Below are 22180 nucleotides of genomic sequence, written 5' to 3' on the forward strand. Positions count from 1 at the left end.
AATTTTACATAATTTAATCACATTCTGACACTACTGAATGTAAGCATGTCTTTTTTTTCGGATTATTCAAAAGATTCCATTTCTTTGGTAAATAAGGTTGGACAAAATAGATTTAAAATATTTTTATTATGGCTGTGTACAATAATAAAAGGCGAGTCTTCGAGTAACGGGTTCAAATCTTATAAATAGTCTCTTATAAAAATATAAAATAAAGTTATATACAATAGATTTTTGTGATCGAACTCTTCCTCATACTTTGCGCTCAATTGAAAATTTTAAAGCATCGAACTACCTTTGTTTTAATTATTATGGTGTGATATTAATTATTTTGAGATAAAATAGTTGTCATGTGACCAGAAAGTCACAGATTCAAGCCTTGAAAACATCATCTGACAGAAATGCAAGGTATGACTGCGTAAATACACTCTTGTATATGGGTCAGTCCCCAGACCCTGCACATAACAGGAGCTTTAGTGCATCGATTTGCTTTTTTTTTTTGTGTGTGTGTCTTCTTGGAGCAGCAGGTTCAAGTCTTGTAAATAGTTTCACGTAGAAAAATGAAAGATGAGGCTACGTAGGATAGACTTTTGCGATCGGACCCATCCTCGAACCTTGCGCTAAATTGAAAGTTTTTAAGAACCGAACTACCTTTTTTTTAATTATTACGGTGTTATATTATTTGTTTTGAGCTAAGATTGTATAATTTTTGTCGATAAGCGTTATATCATTAAAAGTATCATTACACCGTATATGTAGCTTCTTCCTTTTTTTCAACCATTAATATGAAACTTTCTTTGACATTCAACAATCTCTCTTGATATATATGAAATGAGTTAAAACGATACTTATTTTGAAACGAAGGAATTAATTTTTATTCCAAAACTATTTATACTCATCATACCAAATAACCCCTTAGTAGTTTGTGTAAATATACCTATTACAATTACTGTACATATTAATTCCAATTAGTTAAGTGTTTAATAAAGAGAGATTATTCAATTACCCTTGAACTATACCCAAAAAGGCTATAACACACCTCAACTTTAAGAGGGCCCTATTACCCCTTGAACTAATTAAAAGTGTAATTTTGACACCACGTAGGCACTAAGGATGTTAAAATTACACTTTTAGTTAGTTCAGGGGTAATAGGACCCCCTTTAAGCTGAGGCGTGTCATAGCCATTTTTGGGTATAGTTCATGGACTAATTAGGTATTTTCTTTTTAATAACATCAAGAAAAGACACCTACCCTCGTTGGACTGATTCAGAAATGTAAAAGTCTCATTCTACCACAAGTAATAAGGATAGATTTGAGAAAAAATGAAGCAAGATTAATATTTCTTGAGTCGAGGGTCTATTGAGAAAAGTCTCTCTATTTATTAAATGTAGGAGTATAACTGTGTACATGCCACCCTTTTTAGATATCATTGATGAAATTATATTGACTAGGTTGTTATTGTCCACAAGTAATAATAGGCAAAAGAGGGGTTTGACCTGTTCTTTCTTAGCAAAAAAATGGCTCCACAAGAACTTATTGTTCTAGTTGCTAGTGTTAATTAAAGACCATTTAAGAGGGAGAGTACGTAGTGAAGCACATTATACAAATGTCACAACTTGGATTACTATAAGTTTCAGAATTTATTTGTTTTTTTTTTTCTAAAAACAAAATTTGCCTACATTAATAATTTTGTGACAAGAACATAACAAGGCATTCCATTACTAATCTGGCAAACCACATTTCAAGTAATAATTGCAGATTCTCCAATCAATAATAGGTTACCAAATACCAATAATGGCCTTGTACAGCAGCAATAACAATTAACAAGATTTAGTTTTTTCAGAGCCTAAAATCTCCCGATTCGTACTTGGTAGATAATGAGTCCGCCCCTCCACGCTGCTTCTGTGTTTCAGCCTCGTGCAGAACTGAAGCTACTGACATGCGCCAAATCCACACATCATGAACTGTATTCTAACCGCTGAAACAAAGTTCTCGGAGCAACAATAATAGGACCTTTTACGCGTTAAGCTCATATGTTACTTGAATTACTTCTAGACCGCATCAAGAACCTTCAGGCCAAATTTCTCGCGGAAACTATATCATCACATCTGTAAGAAACACATACTCCAGGGGTATACAACTGTACCATCAGTTCCCTTGTGCAGGAACAAACCGGATCACACTGGTAAATCTCCTGCACTTCTAGACCAAGTGAATTACTCTCGGGCCACAAACAATCATATTAAGGAGACCGAAATGGAAAACCTCAGCTGTCAGTGCAAATGCCAGTTACGTAGAGGATGTGCTCTAATCGATCTTTTCTTTGATAGATATGACTAGTTAGTTCAGCTTCAACGTTTGCTATTTTCAAGATCTCCGTAAATCTGCAAGGAAACCATAAGAAACAAACATGTAGAAAATGAGCACATAGTTGCCTATATGGACAAATGAAGCCTATTATTCTTAATCCACCATACAAATTAAACCACACAGTACCGATGGAAGATGGAAGATTAATACTCCGTAACACGTTATTGAAGCACCTAATGAACCAATGTTTATGTGTGACATAATTACTTTGTAGTTAAAGAAACTGTTGGAAGTAGATTGCATATTCCCGTCTGCAAATTGTCGCAGCTGTGTAATTATCCAATAATCAGTGTAGTACTAGAATACCATCTTTGTCATCCCACTTCCTGACAACCTTTCGAGTAAGTAGGCTTATTTTTGAAGTCAAATGAATAATTCAACGAAAATTCCAATTAAAAAGTTCCGTTTTCCCAACTTAACAGTCTTTGGTTTAAAGATTAAGTGAGTTATTTAAAGGCTAGGGAATGATAGGAACAAGAAAGGACATGGATTGGGTCATTTAATACTGTTGCGCAAAGCTCTTGACAAGCATAAAATTTCTTGCAGATATCAAAGAGGGGACCTAGGCAATCTGAAAATTGACGAAGGATTAATTTTTTAGATATTGAAAAAGGATGAAATTTTCAAAAGATCATAGGCTTGAACAGTCCAACTAATAGATGCATTTCCTTAAACCCACATACCTTGCAGTAATTCTAATTGCCAATCTCGAAACTCGTAGCTGCCAATGCAAATGCAAGTTGAGCAGAGAGTGAACTCTTATGAACCCAACGGCTGCTTCATGAACCAGTACATTGTGCTTCATCCTATGTTGCTCAGACTCTTCAAAATATCGATGGGTGCGCATCAGATTCTCCAAAAGTAGTGCCTTCTGGAGAATCCGACACAGGTGCAGTAACAATTTTGGAGAGTCCGAGTAACATAAGGCCTTCATCATTGCCACTATTTCCACAAATGTTACTAATCTGCCAGAAAAACATATAAAACACGGGAGGACATGAATATGTGTTTAATGTAGATAGTGAAGCTTATACGTATATCAAAAGCATATTAACTAGGTAGCTTATCATACTCAACTGAAATCCATTCCCTACTACCAATAATCTCCGCAAGAACAAACGCCATCCTGAAAATGATGGTACCGGATTGGGTCTCTTATGACAATGCTTCGACGCAATATCTGTGCCAAAAGTTTCGCAAATAAATGACAATCTCCGCATATCCTGAGATTTTTCCTGATTCGAATGGTCTTTTCTCTAGAGAGGCTCATTACACCAAAGGCAACAGCTATTTTCTCACTGTGGTACAGAAGTGAGTCTTCCATCTGTTCATCTTCAAGGTCTTGCAACACAAAGTTTGTGTCTGGAACGTATCCCGCCTCCTTTAATTTCCAAATAATCTGATTTAGCTCTTTGTTAATTTCCTTTATCTGTGGATGGGAGTTGTCTCCCATTATAAAAGCATGGATTTGTTTGTTTACTTCAACCCAGCTGCATCCCGGTTCCTTCTTCACTCCTCTTTCCTTCATGGACCTTCTCAAGTCCTCAACGTCTTCCCATTTTTGAGTGCGCGCATATATGTTAGATAGTAATATGTAAGTTCCCGCATCACTTGGATCCAACTTTATGATTTGTTTGGCAGCATACTCAGCTAAATCCATGTTACGATGTACTCTGCAGGCACCAAGCAATGTTCTCCATGTCACTGCATCTGGTTCACATTCCATTTCACGGATTAGCTTCACCGCTTCATCTAGCTTCCCAGATCTTCCAAGAAGATCAACCATGCAACCATAGTGTTCTCTTCCTGGATCAATACCAAAGAGCTTCTTCATTGAGTGGAAGTAATATTGTCCATCTTCTACCAGTCCTGCATGGCTGCAAGCAAATAAAACTCCAAGAACCGTGATGTAGTTTGGTTTGATCCCTGAGACTTTCATCTCATTGAACAATTCCAGTGCTTTTCTACTGAAACCATTCTGGGCATAGCCTATGATCATGGTGCTCCAGGAGATCACGTCCTTCTCTATCATCTGAGTAAATATTTGGTGTGCGTCTTCCAAATTGCCACATTTGCAATACATGTCCAAAAGTGCATTGTCAAGGATTAGGTCCCGCTGGAACTTGACTACATGAACATGGACTTGCCTTCCCAGTTCTAAAAGTGCCAAACTAGTACAAGCTCTCAGAACACTTGTCAAGGTCGACTGATCAGCTGAGAATCCAGCTCTCTTCATTCTTTTAAAAAGCATCAAAGCTTCATCCCCATCACTGTTTTGAGCAAAACCACCAATAATGGAATTCCATACGACAAGATCCCCAGTCACCATCTCATTAAATGTGCACATTGCACACTCGAGTTGACCCATTTTGGAGTAAACATCAATAAGAGCACTTCGGACAAATACATCCGATTCCAGACCAACTTTAAGTATACTGCAGTGGAGCTGCCTAAGATTGGAAAGGTCATCACAAGCTCTCAGAACAGAGGAATACGTAAACATATTAGGTCTCACGCCATCTCTCCGCATGAGGATCAAAAACTCCAAGGCCTTGTTATTGATCTTAGCGCTAGAGTAGGCTGCTATCATGGTAGTCCAGGAGACAACATTTCTATCAGACATTTGATCAAATAAATCTTGTGCTTCATCCAACATTTTAAATTTCACGTACATGTTCATAATTGTGTTAAAAAGGAATGTTTTGGGTTCATAACCATTGGAGAACACATGTTGATGGACCCGTTTACCTTGTTCCACCGCCCCACGAGCCAAGCAACATTTAATGAGTTCAGAGTAGGTGACAGCATCAGCCCATATTTTGTGTTTTTGCAAGGAATTCAATGCTTGCATGGCCCTGGGAAGATCCCTGCTATAGCAATAAGTAGTGAACTCATAAAGCAGATTACTACATTTGATTGGTACTGTCTCATTCTGCCACTGGGTTGCTGCAACAGAGTAACAGCACAGATGTTGAAGAAGAAGTGGAGACAGTGGACCAGAAAAAAACAGTCCGCGTACTGGTATGAGGTTCTCTTTGAATCTCAACACGGATCTCATCTCATTTTGTGCTGTAGGACAGTGAAGATTGAATAAAAACTAAATCTTTTCAGTAAAGGCAATACAACATGAGCGAAAATAGTAATTAACAAGAACAACAACATAGCCAATGTAATCCCAGAAGTGAGATCTGGGGAGGGTAGTGTGTACGCAGACCTTATCCCCTACAAGATAGAGAGGTTGTTTCCAATAGACCTTCTACTCAAGTAAAAGCATTTTGAAATAAGAAACCAAGACGATATGTTAAAGAAAGCATGACAAAGACATACTAAAAAACGGACAGTCACTAACAAAAAATAGTACGATAATCGAAGTACTAGAACCAGTAAATAGTAACAGAAAAGGAATGACAAGAAACTTCCAGAGTAATACTACGATTACTAGCATGAAAGATTAAGCGAGACAACCCTTAACTACCTAACTAACCCTCTACCCTAATCCGTATATTCCAAAAACCTTCTAAGTTAATGTCCTTGGTAAGCTGGAGCTGCATCATGTCTTGTCTAACAATAGTAATTGCAATAATGGAAATGTAAAATAATAGCAATTAACAGCTCCTCATTCTCTTCATACATTCCAAATGGATAAAGAACAGAACTTGAACAAGATTCTATATTGAGAGGAACCATATCCCTGTTTCAGCAATTCATATAAGAGCAATAAATTCACCAAGTTTAGATTTTTTTTCCCCTTTTCCCGTATGGGAATCGATTTATGTTTAATCTTAGTCAATAAGGAGAGGATACAAAATTTGCTAATGTAATGTCACCAGGAGATCACGGGGTTGAGCTGTGGAAATAGACTATTGCAGAAATACAGGTAAGACTGCCTACAATAGACCCTTGTGGTCCAGTCCTTCCTAGAACCTACGCATAGCAAGAGTTTAGTGCACCGGGATGCTCTTTTTTTACAAATTTTCTAATGTAATGTGACCAGAGGAAACAACCCTTTGAAGAAATGCAGGTTAAGGTTGCGTACAATAGACCCTTGTGGGCCAGCCCTTCCTAGAACCCAGAGCACCTTGGGCTGCTCTTTTTTTACAAATTTGCTAATGCAATGTGACAAGGAGGTCACAGGTTCGAGAAATAAAGGCTACGTACAATAGACCTTTGTGGTTGTCCCTTCCCGAACCTCGTGCATAGCGCAAGTTTAGTTACTGAGCTTCTTTTTCTATAAATTTGCTAATGTAATTATCATTGGAGCATATAATCAAACAGGTTGTAGACACACCAGATATTAACAAAAATATAAGAAATTCGTCTTGACTCACAGAAAAAGACAGTGACACGAAGATTCAGCGTAAGCAATTTCAAGAATTTGTATGTTGAAACTAAGAATGTTATCTGATTTATAGAAATCTCCAGCTGCCGCTGCTATTTGTACTTTGGAGATATTAAAGAACAGCTTTTTGGACAATAAACGACAAAATCATGTACTTAGTAACTTTAACAAAATGACAAAATGGTTCGTTATGTTTTGGAATATGTCTAAAATAGTCCCTTGGATATTACTCGTGAACAGTTTGGTCCGTTTAAGTTTGTCACGGGTTGAACTATTAGGAGGCGCTAATGATAGCTCGAACAACAACAACAACAACAACAAATTCAGTGTATTCCTACCTAGTGGGGTCTGGGGGTTAAGATGTACGCAGTCCATACCTCTACCTCTGATGAAGTAGAAAGGCTGTTTCCGATAGACCCCCGGCTCAAGGCACGAGATACCACACAAACACATAGTGCAGCACAGAAGCAGATTACATAACATAAATACGGCACCCATAAGTAATATAAAGCAGAGGAAAGCAGGGGAAAGCACACAGATTTGTAATACAACATGGAATACGGAACACGGAATCATGACAAGAATAAAACCCCCACCAAGTAATTCCCTACACTAGCGACCCGAACTGGCCCTAATCCTCTGCCGTAATTCGCGTCCTCCAGACCTTCCTATCTAGGGTCATGTCCTCAGTGAGCTGTAACTGTTCCATGTTCCGCCTAACCACCTCACCCCAGTACTTCTTCGGCCTACCCCTACCCCGCCTAAAACCATCCAACGCTAGCCTCTCACACCTACGGACCGGGGCATCCATGCCCCTCCTCTTCACGTGTCCGAACCATCTCAATCGTGCTTCCCGCATCTTGCACTCCACTGAAGTCACACCAACCTTCTCCCGAATAGTCTCATTCCGAACTCTATCCCCTCTAGTCAGTCCACACATCCAGCGCAACATCCGCATTTCTGCCACCTTTATTTTTTGGATGTGGGAGTTCTTAACTGGCTAACACTCCGCTCCATACAACAAGGCCGGACGGACTACCACTCTCTCCCAGATCTTCATCGAGTGACTCAATAACTTAATCCCCCTATAGTTATCGCAAATCTGAATGTCCCCCTTATTCTTATAGAGAGGGATCATGGTACTCCACCTCCACGCCTCGGGCATCTTTGCCGTCCTGAAAATTTCATTAAACAATCCAGTCAACCACCTTACACCAGCCTCTCCAACGAACTTCCAAAACTCCATCGGTATCTCATCCGGCCCCGTCGCCCTACCCCTTCGCATCCTGCGGACAGCCTGTCTAACCTCTTCTACCTTAAAACGTCTACAATAGCTAATGATAGCTCGAACCTATCCAATTTTTACATAGTTGGTTATTCATGGCCTAGCTGTATCTATCATATTTTTGGAGGATTAATATTAGCAATGCATAGTTAGTTATTCACGGCCTAGCTGTATCTATCGTATTTTTGGGGGATTAATATTAGCAATGCAGTTCATCCAACGATAAACTTAATCTGAATTATAGAGCTACGACACAATCAAACTCGAACGAATAAAATGTTTAGTTGAATCGTATCAGTCTCTATTGGGGGTTATTACTCATTTTTGTACTTGTTTTATTTTCCAATTATTTCTTCAATTAAGAAAAAAAAATAAAAGGATTGTGGGGTAAATGACCGATACTACTAAAAATATTCCTTTATGGTTCATATTCCGGATTGGTTTCATTTTAAGGAGCTTTGCTAATAGTCTTGTGGTAATCGAAAAAGCTCTCAACAATAATAATATACCCCAATGAATAAATAATAAGTAAATCTGACAAGAATAGAGTATGAAGGCATATGAAGACATTATTCCTACCTGAAAGATAGGAGATTATTTTCAATAAAGATCTTCAGCTTAAAGAAAGAAAAGCACAACACAACAACGGGAGATCTCATCAATGTCTCGAAGAAAATATTTTAAATAATTCTTATTTTCTTGGTTAGCAGCATTCTTCTTGGATCAACTTGCACACAACAACTAATCCACCGAGTATCTGTTATCTTCCACCAACACAAACATCGAACAAGTACCGGTTAAATTATGCAGGAGCAGTTTGTTCCAGAGAGTAACTGCATGGCAATCAGTAACCACATCAGACTACTAAAAGCATAACACATCAAAGCACTCAACCTGAACTGACATCACAAGAGATTTCTTCATCCAACATTATTCAGACTAAATTTCACTGGGAAAAGACATACCCGTTTAAAAGATCATCGTATAAAAATCGCTAGAAACTGTATAATACATCCGTATCTAGAGTAAACGTTAGCTCACAAGTACCCCAGAACTTGATCAAAGAAAAGGTACAGAGCTAAAGAAGGTAATAAATACTATGCTCCATTCTCTGTTGAGATCTTTTTCTGAGCCAACATCTTCTCAATTATCATCTTGAGTGCAGGGGCACTTGCGCGACATTTATCATCTGAAAAGCAAGATCGTCCTTCTTCAGCTGCTTTACAAAGTTGAGGATCCAGTGGTACTTTCCCGAGAAAAGGGACGCCCATATCATTACACATCTTTGCAGCACCTCCGCCACGACTATCAAAAACTTCACTACAGGCAATCAAGTTCAGCATTTCTGGGGCATTTTCTTTGATATAAGACATGGCCCACTCGGTCATGTCTTTCTGCTCGCCAGTCTCTGTTATTCTCGTGAATTTGAATTCTGAGAGTGCCTGGGAAAGACCACTCATGTTCTCAACAACACCGAGAACCTCCACCCCGACTTTCTTGCAGAAACTAACTTCTTTCCTCACGTCTATCAGAGATACCTGTTGTGGGGTTGTGACTATAACTGCACCATCTATTCCAGTTGCTTGGAGGAACTGAACGATTGAAATATGCTCATCTGATGTCCCCGGTGGAGCATCAACCACAAGAAAATCGAGTTCTCCCCAGAAAACTTCTTTGAGGAATTGTTTAATTAGACCATTCTTGCGAGGCCCTCTCCATATGACAGCTTCATCGGGGTTGGGGAGCATGAAACCAATTGACATAACCCCAAGGTTAGACTCAACATAAACAGGTGACCATCCAATATTACTCTGGTGAATCTCTTGACCTTCGAGACCAAGCATCTTGGGGATGCTGGGGCCACATATATCAATGTCAAGAAGACCTACTTGGAAATCCATAGCCGCCAATGCAAAAGCAAGTTGAGCTGAGAATGTACTCTTACCAACTCCACCTTTGCCAGATAAAACCAGTATTTTGTGCTTCACAGTTACCATTCTTTCTACTATTGTCACCAAGTCTGCACGAAATCATAAATGCGAACACAAGGAAAACGAGTTAGTATCAGACCGTCTTCCACTTCATCATTTCAATTTTCGATAAACCTAGGGATTTTGCAAACTACTTCTCAGTATCAAAGAGATTATTCGTAACCGCAGTCAATAATTTCCAAAATTTCCTTTCCTACTTTGCTGCAATATATATTCATAATGGCTACTTAAGTTGCAACTTATCTACGTGAGATCATAAACTCAAATTAACATGTCAAACACTAGATATAAAATTAGAACCAATAACATCTAAAAAACTCCTGTCGCATCAGTCATCGCAAAGCATGTGTTTTTATGCTTTCATATGTTCTTCTTTCTGCATACAACAAGCCCGAGTTTATTTTTTTTCAGTAAACTTTCTGTTAAAGATTACTCCTTTCCTCCTTAAACGACTTCCCCGGTTAATGATTTCACTAAGCTGAAAGGTCTAGACAAAACAAAGTCAGCATCCATACTTGTACTTTAGGAAAGACTCCAAGAAGACATAATGACACAAGCAACAAACATGGAAGAGAAATTATAGGAGGACTTGGTTTTTTCTGAAAAGCAAGCTGCCGATGGTAATATATCTTAAATGTTGCCATCTTGTACTTCAGCAAAAAGAGCACTCGAACTGCAACTAGTGCTTCATAAATAATGAAATTTCCACTATTTTCTACTTCTTTTTGATATGTAAAATTCCCAATAGCTACTTGATAGACCCTCAACTGTGCTTCATTAACATAATTTGACTCCTAACGTGCAGTAGTGCACTGTCTAATAAGAAAAGAAAGACGTGGTCACTTCGAATTATCTACCAACACAATGTTGTAAAATACTGTAAGCGATACTGAAAGATTACACTTCGAATTATAGAAGAAAGAAGTCTTTGTCATTTTATAATGTCACTAATTGCGAAGCAGGGATATTCTTTTTTATCATTTGGAACAAACATATTAATAATAACCAGTGAAGATATTTTACTTCCTTAGACTCTGTGTAACGTGTGTTGCAATACGAGGGTATTAGAATATACTAATGCATCACAAAGAGAAAATTAAATTGCTGAGAAAATCGTAATCCTCCCAAGAGATTCTATCAAACTCCTCAGAACCCAGTTGACATCATCAAGCAATGACTTCTCAACAATCAGGTGCTAAATCAGTCAAGGCATCAAAACGACAACAATGAGCAAGCAACAGTTATTTAAACATAAGCCTAAAATAGAACCAGATAGCATCCAAAGGTACAAAGCTATAATAAAGATCATTCGAGACGGGGGTTCAAATTCATCAAAAGGAGAAAAGCTACTCCCTCTGTTTCAATTTGTTTCTCTGATTTGTAAAGAAGACTATTGAATCTTGTGATCTTAAACTAAAAGATAGGTGTAATGCACCAAAATTTCCTTTAATCTTGTGGTCTTCAACATGTCATATGGACTAAAAAAGGTAAAAAAGAAAAAAAGGAAAGTAAGACGAGCAAATTGAAAACGGATGGAGCATGATTCCTAGAATTACCCTGGTACATGTTGGGAGTATACACTATACACAAGCTCAAGAACGCAAAAGGAACAACAACAACAACAACAACATCATACCCAGTGTAAGTGTAATCCCACAAGTTCAGTCTGGGAGGGTAGTGTGGACGCTAACACCTAACCCCTACAAGGTAAGGAGCTATTTCCGATCGGCAAAAAGAACTAGGGAACATCTTAAAATCACATAATTGACACCCAATATCTCAAAGGCAACAAAAACAAGCTCAAGAAAGTATAATTTGTTTTCACAAAATTAAAACACAAACCGTCTTGTAGTTTCTTGTTCGTAGTATTTTGGTGTTGGTGGTGGTTTTGGATAGATAGTTTATAGTATTAATCTACGGGTGTCTTGTTTCTTGTATCATTTTGTCGTATATTTTATGTTTTTTGATTGTTATATTGTTATCTGTCCTGAGTCGGGGGTCTATCGGAAACTGCTTCTCTACTTCATCATCTGAGGCATTGGTATGGACTGTGTACACTTTACCCTCCCCACACCCCACTTGTGGAAATACACTGGGTATGTTGTTGTTGTTGTAAATTATGTACAAACCAAAGAACAAAACAGTGATGGCAAAAAATATAGGAAAATCAAGAACAGACCAGGATCAGGTCCTTTAGGAGCAGTAGCACAAACTTCTTGATTAGGACATCCTTGACAAGCATCGGATTTCCCTGCTGTCTCAGATTGTGGACCTGGACAATCTGCAAAAAAAATCAAAACAAAATCAAATAAAAGCAAAAAACTAAAAAATAAAAGCTCAAAAATTCAAGAATATATAGGCATGTATCCCAAGGAATTAGTCTAACTATGCGCAAGCAAGCTGGCCGTGACCCCACAGTTATAAAAAATAAAGTAAAGAATACACAAGGCCCGTGAAATTAGTGAAGACCATGGTTATCAAACAAAAAATCAAGAAAATATAAGGTAGGTATCACCAGAGGCGGAGCCAAGATTTCAACTGAGGGGTTAAATATCCAAAGAAAACTTAGTCGAAGGGGTTAACACCTACTATAACCACATAAAAAATAATTTTAATCATGTATAATAGTATAGTTTTCCTTCGAAGGGCCCCTAAAGAGGCTAGCTCCGCCTCTGGGTATCACATGGAATTAGTCAAAGTGAACACAAAAACAGTACAATTATAAAAAAAAAAAATAAAGAATATACAAGGCAGATATCACATGAATTAGTCGAGGCGCACCTCGAACACTATGGTTCTTCAACAAAAAATCAAGAACATACAAGGCAGGTATCACATGAAATTAGTCGAAGTGCACGCAAATTGACATAAATACTATTAAAAAAAAAACAATAGAAGAATATACATACGTTCAGGAGCATTTTCTGGGATTTCACCGTTGTCCATTTTCTTCTTTCCTCTTTTTAGATTTGTGAACAAGCAGAAGAAATAAGCTTTAATAAGAATTTGAACTTTAATATATATATCTGCAAAATCAAGAATTGCAAATTTTCCAATATGGGGACAAAGTGAATAGTTGAGGTATGGTTCAGAGAAATGGCTGTAAAATTTGTGTATTAGGGTTATGGAATTTTATTTTATACCGCCTTTGACTTTTATTTTCTTGTTTATTTTACTCAGTTATCGCATTTTGACAATATTAACGATAAATTAGGGAAAAGAAAAAGTTATCTTAACTAATATAACAGTAGAAATCTATTTTAAAAATAAACAACAAATAAAAATGAACAATGTTGCAGGAACAACTACAATTTTATTTCAATAATTGAGCTAAATGACTTTCCATAAAGGAAAAAATACCAATGTTAGCATACCTAAGTACTAAATTATAAAAAATAGCAATATTTTTTCCTAATCACCTTGTGTAGCATTTGTAACATTATTTTAAGTGGAGGACTACAATTACCGCATCTTAAAAGCAGATTCCATTATTTACACTTAAAACTTTCTCTTTCCTTTAATTGCTTTATACTTTATCATTTTTCATGCTTCTTATCAGATTTTCTCTTTTAAAGTTTTTCCTTCTTAACGTCTTTTCCACGATTATTGTTCCACAATTTCAGGTAAATAATTAATTCAGTTATTGCATGTTATCAATTTCTCAATATATATATATATTTTTTTGTACTGTAAACAATTTTTCCATTTCATCTTTAAGGTTTTCTTAACGTCTTTTCCACGATTATTGTTCCACAATTTCAGGTAAATAATTAATTCAGTTATTGCATGTTATCAATTTCTCAATATACTTTTTTTTTTTGTACTGTAAACAATTTTTCCATTTCATCTTTAAGGTTTTGATTTTTGTAGTTGTTAACGGAGAATCAAGGTCATCGAATTTTCTGAATTTTGTTTTGTTTGTTTTTCAGTTAAATTTGATGTTTTATGAGTTGATATAGTTGAAAAAATTAAATTTTGGATGAGAATTGGAACTGGGTTTTATTTTGGTGCGATAAATGGAGGATAATCGGAGTTGAATGAATATTGTAGATGATTTTGGGTTGATTTGTTGTTGTTGTTGGTTGAATTTTTTTCGAAGATAGCTGATATTTTGAAGAAAAAAGTGGTTGAAAAAAGTTTCTTCTCCAAAAGACGAACAAATTAAAAAAAAATATGAGAAGAAAAGAAAAGCAAAAGAAATTGAAAAGTCAAACAATGTTGATGACGATGTTGAGAACTCTTTGTGCTAATGAATCTGAAGAAGACATGGAGGAAGAGGTATTTTTTCGTTGTATATGTATTTTTATTTACTGTTATATATTTAGGGATTTCTGTAAAGCTTTATCAATTGGGGTAATATGTATTTTTTCAGTGAGTTAATATGTATTTTATGTTTCTCCTGATATGTATTTAGGAATTGCAGTGAGGTGATTTGTTCTGTTAAAAATACATATGCATGTTATATGTATTTTTTGATGTGTTGGTTGTATTTTGTTGATTTATACAGTTTAAGGTGTAGTTTTAATGTGTTTTGTTGTTTTTTTACAGTTTTACAAGATTTTTTTTTTGTTAAATTTAAGAAACATCATTGGGTTCTCGCAGTTTTATCATTCTCCGAGAGGTGTATATTCTTATATAATTCATATGAATTCTCTGGTCACTATGCAGTTGTTCTGGCTGAGATACAAAAATTAGCTAAGATTATCCCATTGTGTCCCAAGCTTGTAATTTCTACGAAAAGAAAGGTATTGATCTTCATTACATCCAATATACAAAGATAAAAACTTGTCTGATCTTTTTGATGTGTTATTTGCAGAAGAATTGGTTCAACAATCAAGTGAAAGCTTGTAAGTACTTTAATATACATTTACCAATATCGTTTGTAGAAATTAAATTTTATTATTCAATTTTTTTTTTGTAGGGACTGTGGTCTGTATATGGTAACATACGCAAAGTATCTTTCTTATGGTAAAAGAGTTTCTTTGATTGAGTTCAACCCCAACACACTTCGTACATGTTATGCTGCACTATTGTGGGACTATATATGGCATGGGAAAACAAGAAGCAAATGCTCATAGCGATGTCGAAGCACCCTTGAGGCCTGGCAGGCAAAGCCGAATAACTAGTGTCACTGAAGTTTTAGAAATATGATGATTGTTGAATTTATTACATTGGATAGTCGACAAACTGGTGTATGGATGTTGTTTTTTTTATACAAACTTATTTCAAGTTTTGAAGTGTTTAAATGTTACTTATTTTGAAGTGATGAAAGTAATTCATTTCTGTTGTATAAGTTGAATATGTTTTCAACAATTTTGTACTATGTGTTTTACTCCAGTGTTCAATAATATTGGTTGCAGTGCGATTGACCTCTGAAATACATATGCAGTCTTGAAATTTTCAATAAAAATATATATGCACTTACCTTCGTATATATTCTAATTTGTGTTCATTTACTTTCAAAATACATATGAGATGAATTCAACTTTAAGTTTGTGAATTGAATGAAAGAAATTCATTTAAGTATTTTATGCAGTTTTATTTTTTTTGCTGTGAGATTTAGAGATAAAAAATACATATACAGTGTTTAGATTTTGCATTAAATAAATACATATGCAGAATATATCATATGTATTTATCCTTTGTTCAATAGTTTCAAAATAAATATGAGGTGATTCAAACTAACTAATTTAGAAAAATGCATGAAATTAATTTATTTTAAAATTTTATTAAAATCATATGAAACTGCATTAAAAATACATATGCAATATACATCATATTTATTTTAATTTTTCTTCATTCTAAAGCTAACATTCATATGAGGTTAATCAAAGTTACTAAATTTGTACTAAAAATACATATACAGTGTTCAAAATACATATGATATGTAGATTCAAAATACATAAGTAGTGTTCAGATTTTGCATTATATACAAATGCAACATTCATATTAAACAGTGCTTAGATCGCAAATGCTAAATAAATGTTTAGAACCATAAAAATGGGTTCATTATTATAAAAAGTGTAGAAGAAAGTATTAAAAAATAATACAGAAGAAAAAATGTATCATTTATGATATTTCCTACAAGAATGTCTGTTGTGACCCTTAGCCCCACATCCAGTGCATGAGTTGATGTTCTTCTTTTCAAACATATCTCGACCCGATTTTTCACGATCCTTCTTTGCAGGAGGTCTTCCAGGAGGGCGTTTGTACTTTGATGGCAGTACAATTGTTATAGACGTCTCATTCATCTGGGAGCATACCTAATTTGTATTTTGATATGGGTCAATAGAATTTCATCACATTCAACAACTAAATTCGATCATTCATTGATCTAGGATTTCAGAAAATAATTGAATAAAATTCAAATAGAAATTTGTTTAAATTATGTTCATAATTGAAATTCTACAAAGCTTCACAATTTGTTCAAAAAATACATTAAAATAAAATTTGTTTTAAGTAAAATACAAACACAACAAAAATTTTCAACCAAATACAGAAATTACTGAATCAAACAGAAGTAAAATACGTATAACATATATTTTCACATATACAGTTATATTCTGAAATTCCGACAAACAAACCAAAAATACATATGCAGTGTTAACACTAAGCATAGCAAAAATACATATGTAGTTTTAACATTAAACACAAAAAAATACATTACCTAATTTGTATTTTGATATGTGTCAATAGAATTTCATCACATTCAACAGTTGAATTCGATCATTCATTGATCTAGGATTTCAGAAAATAATTGAATAAAATTCAAATCAAAATTTGTTTAAATTATGTTCATAATCGAAATTCTAGAAAGCTTCACAATTTGTTCAATTATTAAACCAATCAAAATAACAACAAACCATCATCAAATAAATAGTCGAACAGTGAAATTTTAATACCTGAAACAACTTCTAAACTGAAATTTGGCAACAAATAGTTGAATTCTGAAGGTTTTTGCTATATATGTTGAATTTACTCCTTCTTTGCTTATAACTCGAAATTCGTTTAGAAATTATTCATACAAAATTTAACGGCGACAACAAAAAACTAGATAGGAGCATCAGTAAATAAATCTACGATGCATCACAAATTGAGTAATTGAAAAAAATAATCGGCAAAAACAAAATATACTAAAAAAAAAAATACGGTAATACCTGAAACAACACTTAAGCACTAATTCGTAGAAGATAATTGAATTCCAAAGTGTTATCGAGAACAAGGTAATGTTGATAGTTGAACTTTACGAATTTTTTTTTGAACATCAACAAGTACAATTGAATTTGATTGTTCAATTACAGTAAATTTGAAGTTTCAACAAAAATTTGAATTGATTTTTTTTTTTGAAGGATCATGCGTTTAGCGACTGGAAAATTGAATTGAATTTTTTTTTTTGAAGAAGAAGAAGAATCACGCATATAGCGAGTGGATAATACAATTTTTTTTTTTGAATTTGAATAGGGTTGTTGGAAGGTAACGGAAAAAGGGTGATTAGTGAGCTTTTAATGGGATTGTAATCTTTAATTGTTAATTTATGAAATTATTACCATATTTAGATCAGATATTTAATGCAGTAAAAACAATTATATTTGTATTTTTATAGCAACACTTTGCAAAAATACATATCAAAAGTTGCTATAATATGCAATTAAGAAAGTGTTGCCATGAATCTCATAATTAAAGGATTAAGTATGCTATTTCTGAATTTTGCCCTTCCATAAACATATAGTCCAGCCCAATATAATATTTTTGATTATAACTTGGCCATTTCTTGAAATAAAAAAAGGGTAAATATTCATTTTTTTTTCCTTCCAAAATTGCTAATTAAAAATAGCCAACTTTTTTTAAATAATTTTAGTATCCGAATCAGTTTGTACATATTCTTATAGGTAATTCTATTCATTAAGCTGAAACAGATGAAAAAAGTTACTTAATATTATTTTATGTGGAAAATTAAATTAAAACCTCACGATGTTCAACTCAATTTTATTGAACTACTAGGTTGAGTTAGACCTTTCGGTGCTAAAAAGTAGCCAAAATCTCAAAATGAATTACTATATAGAGTCACTCATTAATGCTCAAAAATATATTTAGACGAAATACTCTTACCTAAAAGACAAAAAAGTTTCAGTAATCAGCGTATTGTATTGGGCAAAAAAACATCTTATACACGTGGCAAGATAAAAAGTTAAGACAAGGCGCTAAAAAAATAGCCGTTTCACCATAAAAATTAAAATTTTCTGAAGTTGGAGTTAAAATTAAAATTAGAGTTATGTTTGATCATTTTTTTTTTATTTTTTTTTTACTTTTAATTTTTTTTTTTTAAATATGATTTTATGCCCTAACTTTTACAAACTATCAAGATCATCCAACTAAAATTTACCTACTCATGGAAAAAAGACGCAATTAGCCACTATTATAAAAATAATTACATATACATGGTCATATTTAATGAATTTCAATTATGACATATAATATTTACATTAATAGCCGTTTTCTCATATTTGAAAATTTTAAATATGAATGTTATATTAATAGATCACTGCTTCCTGTTTTTTAGGTAACAAATATTATCTTTCAAACAAATTTATTTTTTTAGGAATTTATTTAATTTATTTCCTTCATTTTCCGTTCCTAAAACATAGGAAATGATGAGTTGTTATTAAATTTTAGGGTTCCGCTAATTTATTTCTTTAATTTTCTTATACATGAAAGATTTTACTATGTATGAATAAATTATTTCTATGTAAAACATGTTTTGCATATTTATGGTATATTATATCATATACCATAAATATATAAATATGCTTAGTATTTTTCTTAATACTTTGTATATTTATATATGTGTGTATATGGTATATACCTGGTATAAACTTTATATATAACATATTTTGTATATTTCTATTATAAATATAATACTTTATATATTTATGGGTATAAATATAAATTAGCAGTAAAATAATATCTTAAATAAGAGAGAAAAATTAAATAAGGGATAAAAATAATGATGAGCGAGAAAAAGAGATATATATTAATTAGGATAACATTAAGTTTGAAATTATAATTATGTTATTCTTTAAAACTGTTATATACGTAATATTGAAAAAGTAATGTTATAAGGAGAGTTTTATGTAAAGATTTAAAAGATTGGGATTATATGTAATAATAAAGTTGGAATTAGAAAATTGTGAAAACAACAAAAACCTGTTTTCCCTTTTCAGAAAAAATTTTTGAAATTATTTTCTGAATTTTTATGACCAAACACCACAATTTCCAACTCCGGAAAAAAAATTGAAAAAAAGGAAAAAATTTTCATGGCCAAACGGGCCCAAAGAGTGCTCAAGGAAATTGGTTCGGTGGAGTGAACCGATTTCGAAGAAGAATTAGAGAAAAATCGAATCTCAATTAATCTCCGAAGATGTCTTGGGCTATTGAGCTAAATGGGCCTTCAACATATGGGCAGCCCAACAAAACTGCCCATACCTTTTTGGGTAAAATTCACAAGTAGCATACTTAAGAGCCTAATTACTAGTTTTATAGCAACTGTTTCATAATTACATTTTATAGCAACTTTTATTTTGTATTTTTAAAAAATGTTGACATCTACAAAAAAATTACTGAACTTAATTAACTGAAATTAGTTGAGCTATATATGGTATAATTACCAATCAAGTAAATATGTTGATTCCTTTTCCATTTAAAACACTTAAAAAACGTGACATCCGTTATAATCAAATAATTCAAATTTTAGTTTTTCACCATTAACAACTGCAATTTTTTTTCAATTTCTTCTAAACCAACCCTGTATTGCTTAATAAAATTGAACTGATTCTTATGGAAAATTAACAGCAATTGCAAAACGAATCCGTTATTCGATTGAATCAAATTCAATTGTTGATTCATCTGTTATATTTGTTTGAATTCAACTGTCAGTTGAAAATTCAACCATTACTGCTGCTCAAGGTACATAACTATTATTGCTATTCAGTTCACTGTTTTTTTACCATTACTGATGTGCTTATCAAGTTTTGGTTGTCGTCGTTAATTTGTATGTGAAAAAATTATAAAACAAATTATAGTTATAATCAAGACAGCAGTAAAATTGGAATTCAAGTATCTGTTGCAAATTTCATCTTTAAAGTTGTTTCAATGGGAAAAAAATCAGTATTCGACTCTATTTTTGATGATCGTTTGTTGTTATATTGATTGTTTTAACAATAGAATAATTGTAAACAACTTTCGAATTGAAATACATTCAATTTTTTTTTTTTGAAATACTAGATAATTGATTGAACGAATGTTTCTGTTGAAGTTGACGTTATTCTATGAACCCAGATAAAAGTATAAAATATCTTCGTCCATATGTATTTTTGATGTGTTTAATGATAACACTGCATATGTATTTTTGATATTATTAATGGTAGTGGTGCATATGTATTTTTTGTTTTGTTGTAGGAATTTTGATATATAAATGTATATTTGCAAAAATATTTTAGTTTAAGGTAATCTTGTGTGTATGTATTTTTTTAATTGAGATGTTGGTTGTGTATCTTTGTTTGCACGTAAATCTGAAAAGTGCGTGTTATAAGAAGGGATATTTGACAAATTGGTATGTAACATATCAAATTACAAATTAGCTATGCTCCAGATGTATTTTTTTGATATGCTTAGTTTTAACACTACATATGTATTTTATATGCGATATATGTAAACACTGCATATGTATTTTTGTTTTGCTTGTGGGAATTTGAGAGTATAAGTGTATATGTGATAATATGTTTGGTGCCTGTTTTACTTCCGTTTGATCAAATAGTTTGTGTATTTAGTATTTTAGAAATGGGAAGCATACCAGTCCTTGTGAAGCACCCTGGTCGATGGACGTACGAAAAGAATTTCAAAGAATATGTCACTGATGCTATACTGTTGAGCACATCAACCACATTCGTTGAGCTGCACGATGTTTTGACATCTCACTTAAGTGTGGATTTAACCATCAAACGTATTCTAATGGAATATCAAATCACTCCTAATGCAGGGCAGATAGAAATACATAACGATATGGGTTTAAAAGTGTTTATATTGTAGAAAAAGTTGATACAAGACATGAATTGTCTTCCTTTATATGTAAGCATTTTGGATAAAGTTGTAGGGAGCAACTTGGCAAGTTCATCTATATGTGTTGCTGAAAGAGGAATCAACTGTAACAACTTGAAATCAGTGATAAATACAACAAATGAAGGAGCTTTGACGGTTTGTGAAAATACAGAAGCTTTAGATATTTTTGAGATGGATCCTGTTGAGGTGATTATCTCAGACCCACATCATAAGCATGTTGAGGAAGACCAGGTTTACTTGAGAAAAAGAATTTTAAAGTCAGTCATGAAGGACTATTCAATTAGGGAGAAGTTTCAAACGCGCAGTAAAAGGTCAAGTAAGAAAACGTACGTACATTCTATATCTCTCAGATTTTGTTTAATGTTAGTTTGGATATGTATTTTTAATGTAATAAATTATGTTGCGTGCAGGTATACATTGTTTTGCAAATCAAGCAACTGTGAGTTTTTAATGCGTGCATCAGGAATAGGAGAAACAAGAATGTTTAGAATAAGAGAATCCAGACCTTAACATACATGCCCGGTGAAGGACAATATCTATCCAAAGGTGCATGCAACTAGTATGTTGATAGCTGGTATGGTTAAACAAAAATTCAAAAACCACAAAAGAAAATACAGTGCGACAAAAATAAAAAATGACATGAAGGAAGATTTTGGCATGGATTTGACACACTTTATGTTGGAGGGCAAAGGAAAGAGCGTTAGAAGAATTGAGGGGTAAGCCATCAGCATCTTATGGGAAACTGCCATCATACTTATATGTTCTAAATACTACCTATCCGGATTCACATATAAGAATGAAGAAGACAAATGATAATGCGTTCTTGTATATATTTATCGCTCTACATGCATTCATTAAAGGATTCGATCATTGTAGACCAATCGTAGTTGTTGATGCTAGTCATCTGAGAGGAATGTATACTGGTGCATTTATAACAACATGTATAATGGATGAAGCAGGTTAGTATCATTTAATTACTATAAGTGGTTGTATTTTTTTTGGCTTTCTGTTGTAGAGTTGAAAAATACATATATCCAATTCATATATACATATGTGTATATAATTAGATATATGTTCAAAGTT

The 22180-nt window shown here is 33.7% G+C and overlaps 2 protein-coding genes across 5 annotated transcripts; both read right to left on the reverse strand.

Moving 5' to 3' along the window:
• Positions 1 to 1719: 1719 nt before the first annotated feature.
• Positions 1720 to 6882, reverse strand: LOC107851343 (pentatricopeptide repeat-containing protein At2g03880, mitochondrial). Of its 3 annotated transcripts, none has more exons than XM_047401265.1 (4): positions 6696 to 6882; positions 3444 to 5436; positions 3051 to 3332; positions 1720 to 2381 (listed from the first exon to the last, which is right to left on the reverse strand). In XM_047401265.1, exon 2 carries the CDS (start codon positions 5423 to 5425, stop codon positions 3461 to 3463), a length of 1965 nt encoding a protein of 654 aa, XP_047257221.1. In that variant the 5' UTR covers positions 5426 to 5436; positions 6696 to 6882; the 3' UTR covers positions 1720 to 2381; positions 3051 to 3332; positions 3444 to 3460. The 3 variants fall into 3 exon arrangements, with proteins under 3 accessions (XP_047257221.1, XP_016551808.1, XP_047257220.1); XM_016696322.2 differs by having other exon boundaries at positions 3440 to 5436; XM_047401264.1 differs by having other exon boundaries at positions 3440 to 6882.
• Positions 6883 to 8537: 1655 nt separating this feature from the next.
• LOC107851085 (cytosolic Fe-S cluster assembly factor NBP35) lies at positions 8538 to 13267 on the reverse strand. Of its 2 annotated transcripts, XR_001668868.2 has the most exons (4): positions 12892 to 13267; positions 12162 to 12263; positions 8957 to 10011; positions 8538 to 8824 (listed from the first exon to the last, which is right to left on the reverse strand). XR_001668868.2 is itself a non-coding variant. In XM_016695994.2 (3 exons), the coding sequence occupies exons 1-3, from the start codon at positions 12926 to 12928 to the stop codon at positions 9089 to 9091; spliced, it is 1062 nt and encodes a 353-aa protein (XP_016551480.1). In that variant the 5' UTR covers positions 12929 to 13267; the 3' UTR covers positions 8954 to 9088. The 2 variants fall into 2 exon arrangements, 1 of the variants encoding a protein (XP_016551480.1); XM_016695994.2 differs by lacking the exon at positions 8538 to 8824 and having other exon boundaries at positions 8954 to 10011.
• Between the last annotated feature and the right edge of the window lie 8913 nt (positions 13268 to 22180).

This window comes from Capsicum annuum, chromosome 12 (assembly GCF_002878395.1).
Source record: "Capsicum annuum cultivar UCD-10X-F1 chromosome 12, UCD10Xv1.1, whole genome shotgun sequence".
NCBI lineage: Eukaryota > Viridiplantae > Streptophyta > Magnoliopsida > Solanales > Solanaceae > Capsicum > Capsicum annuum.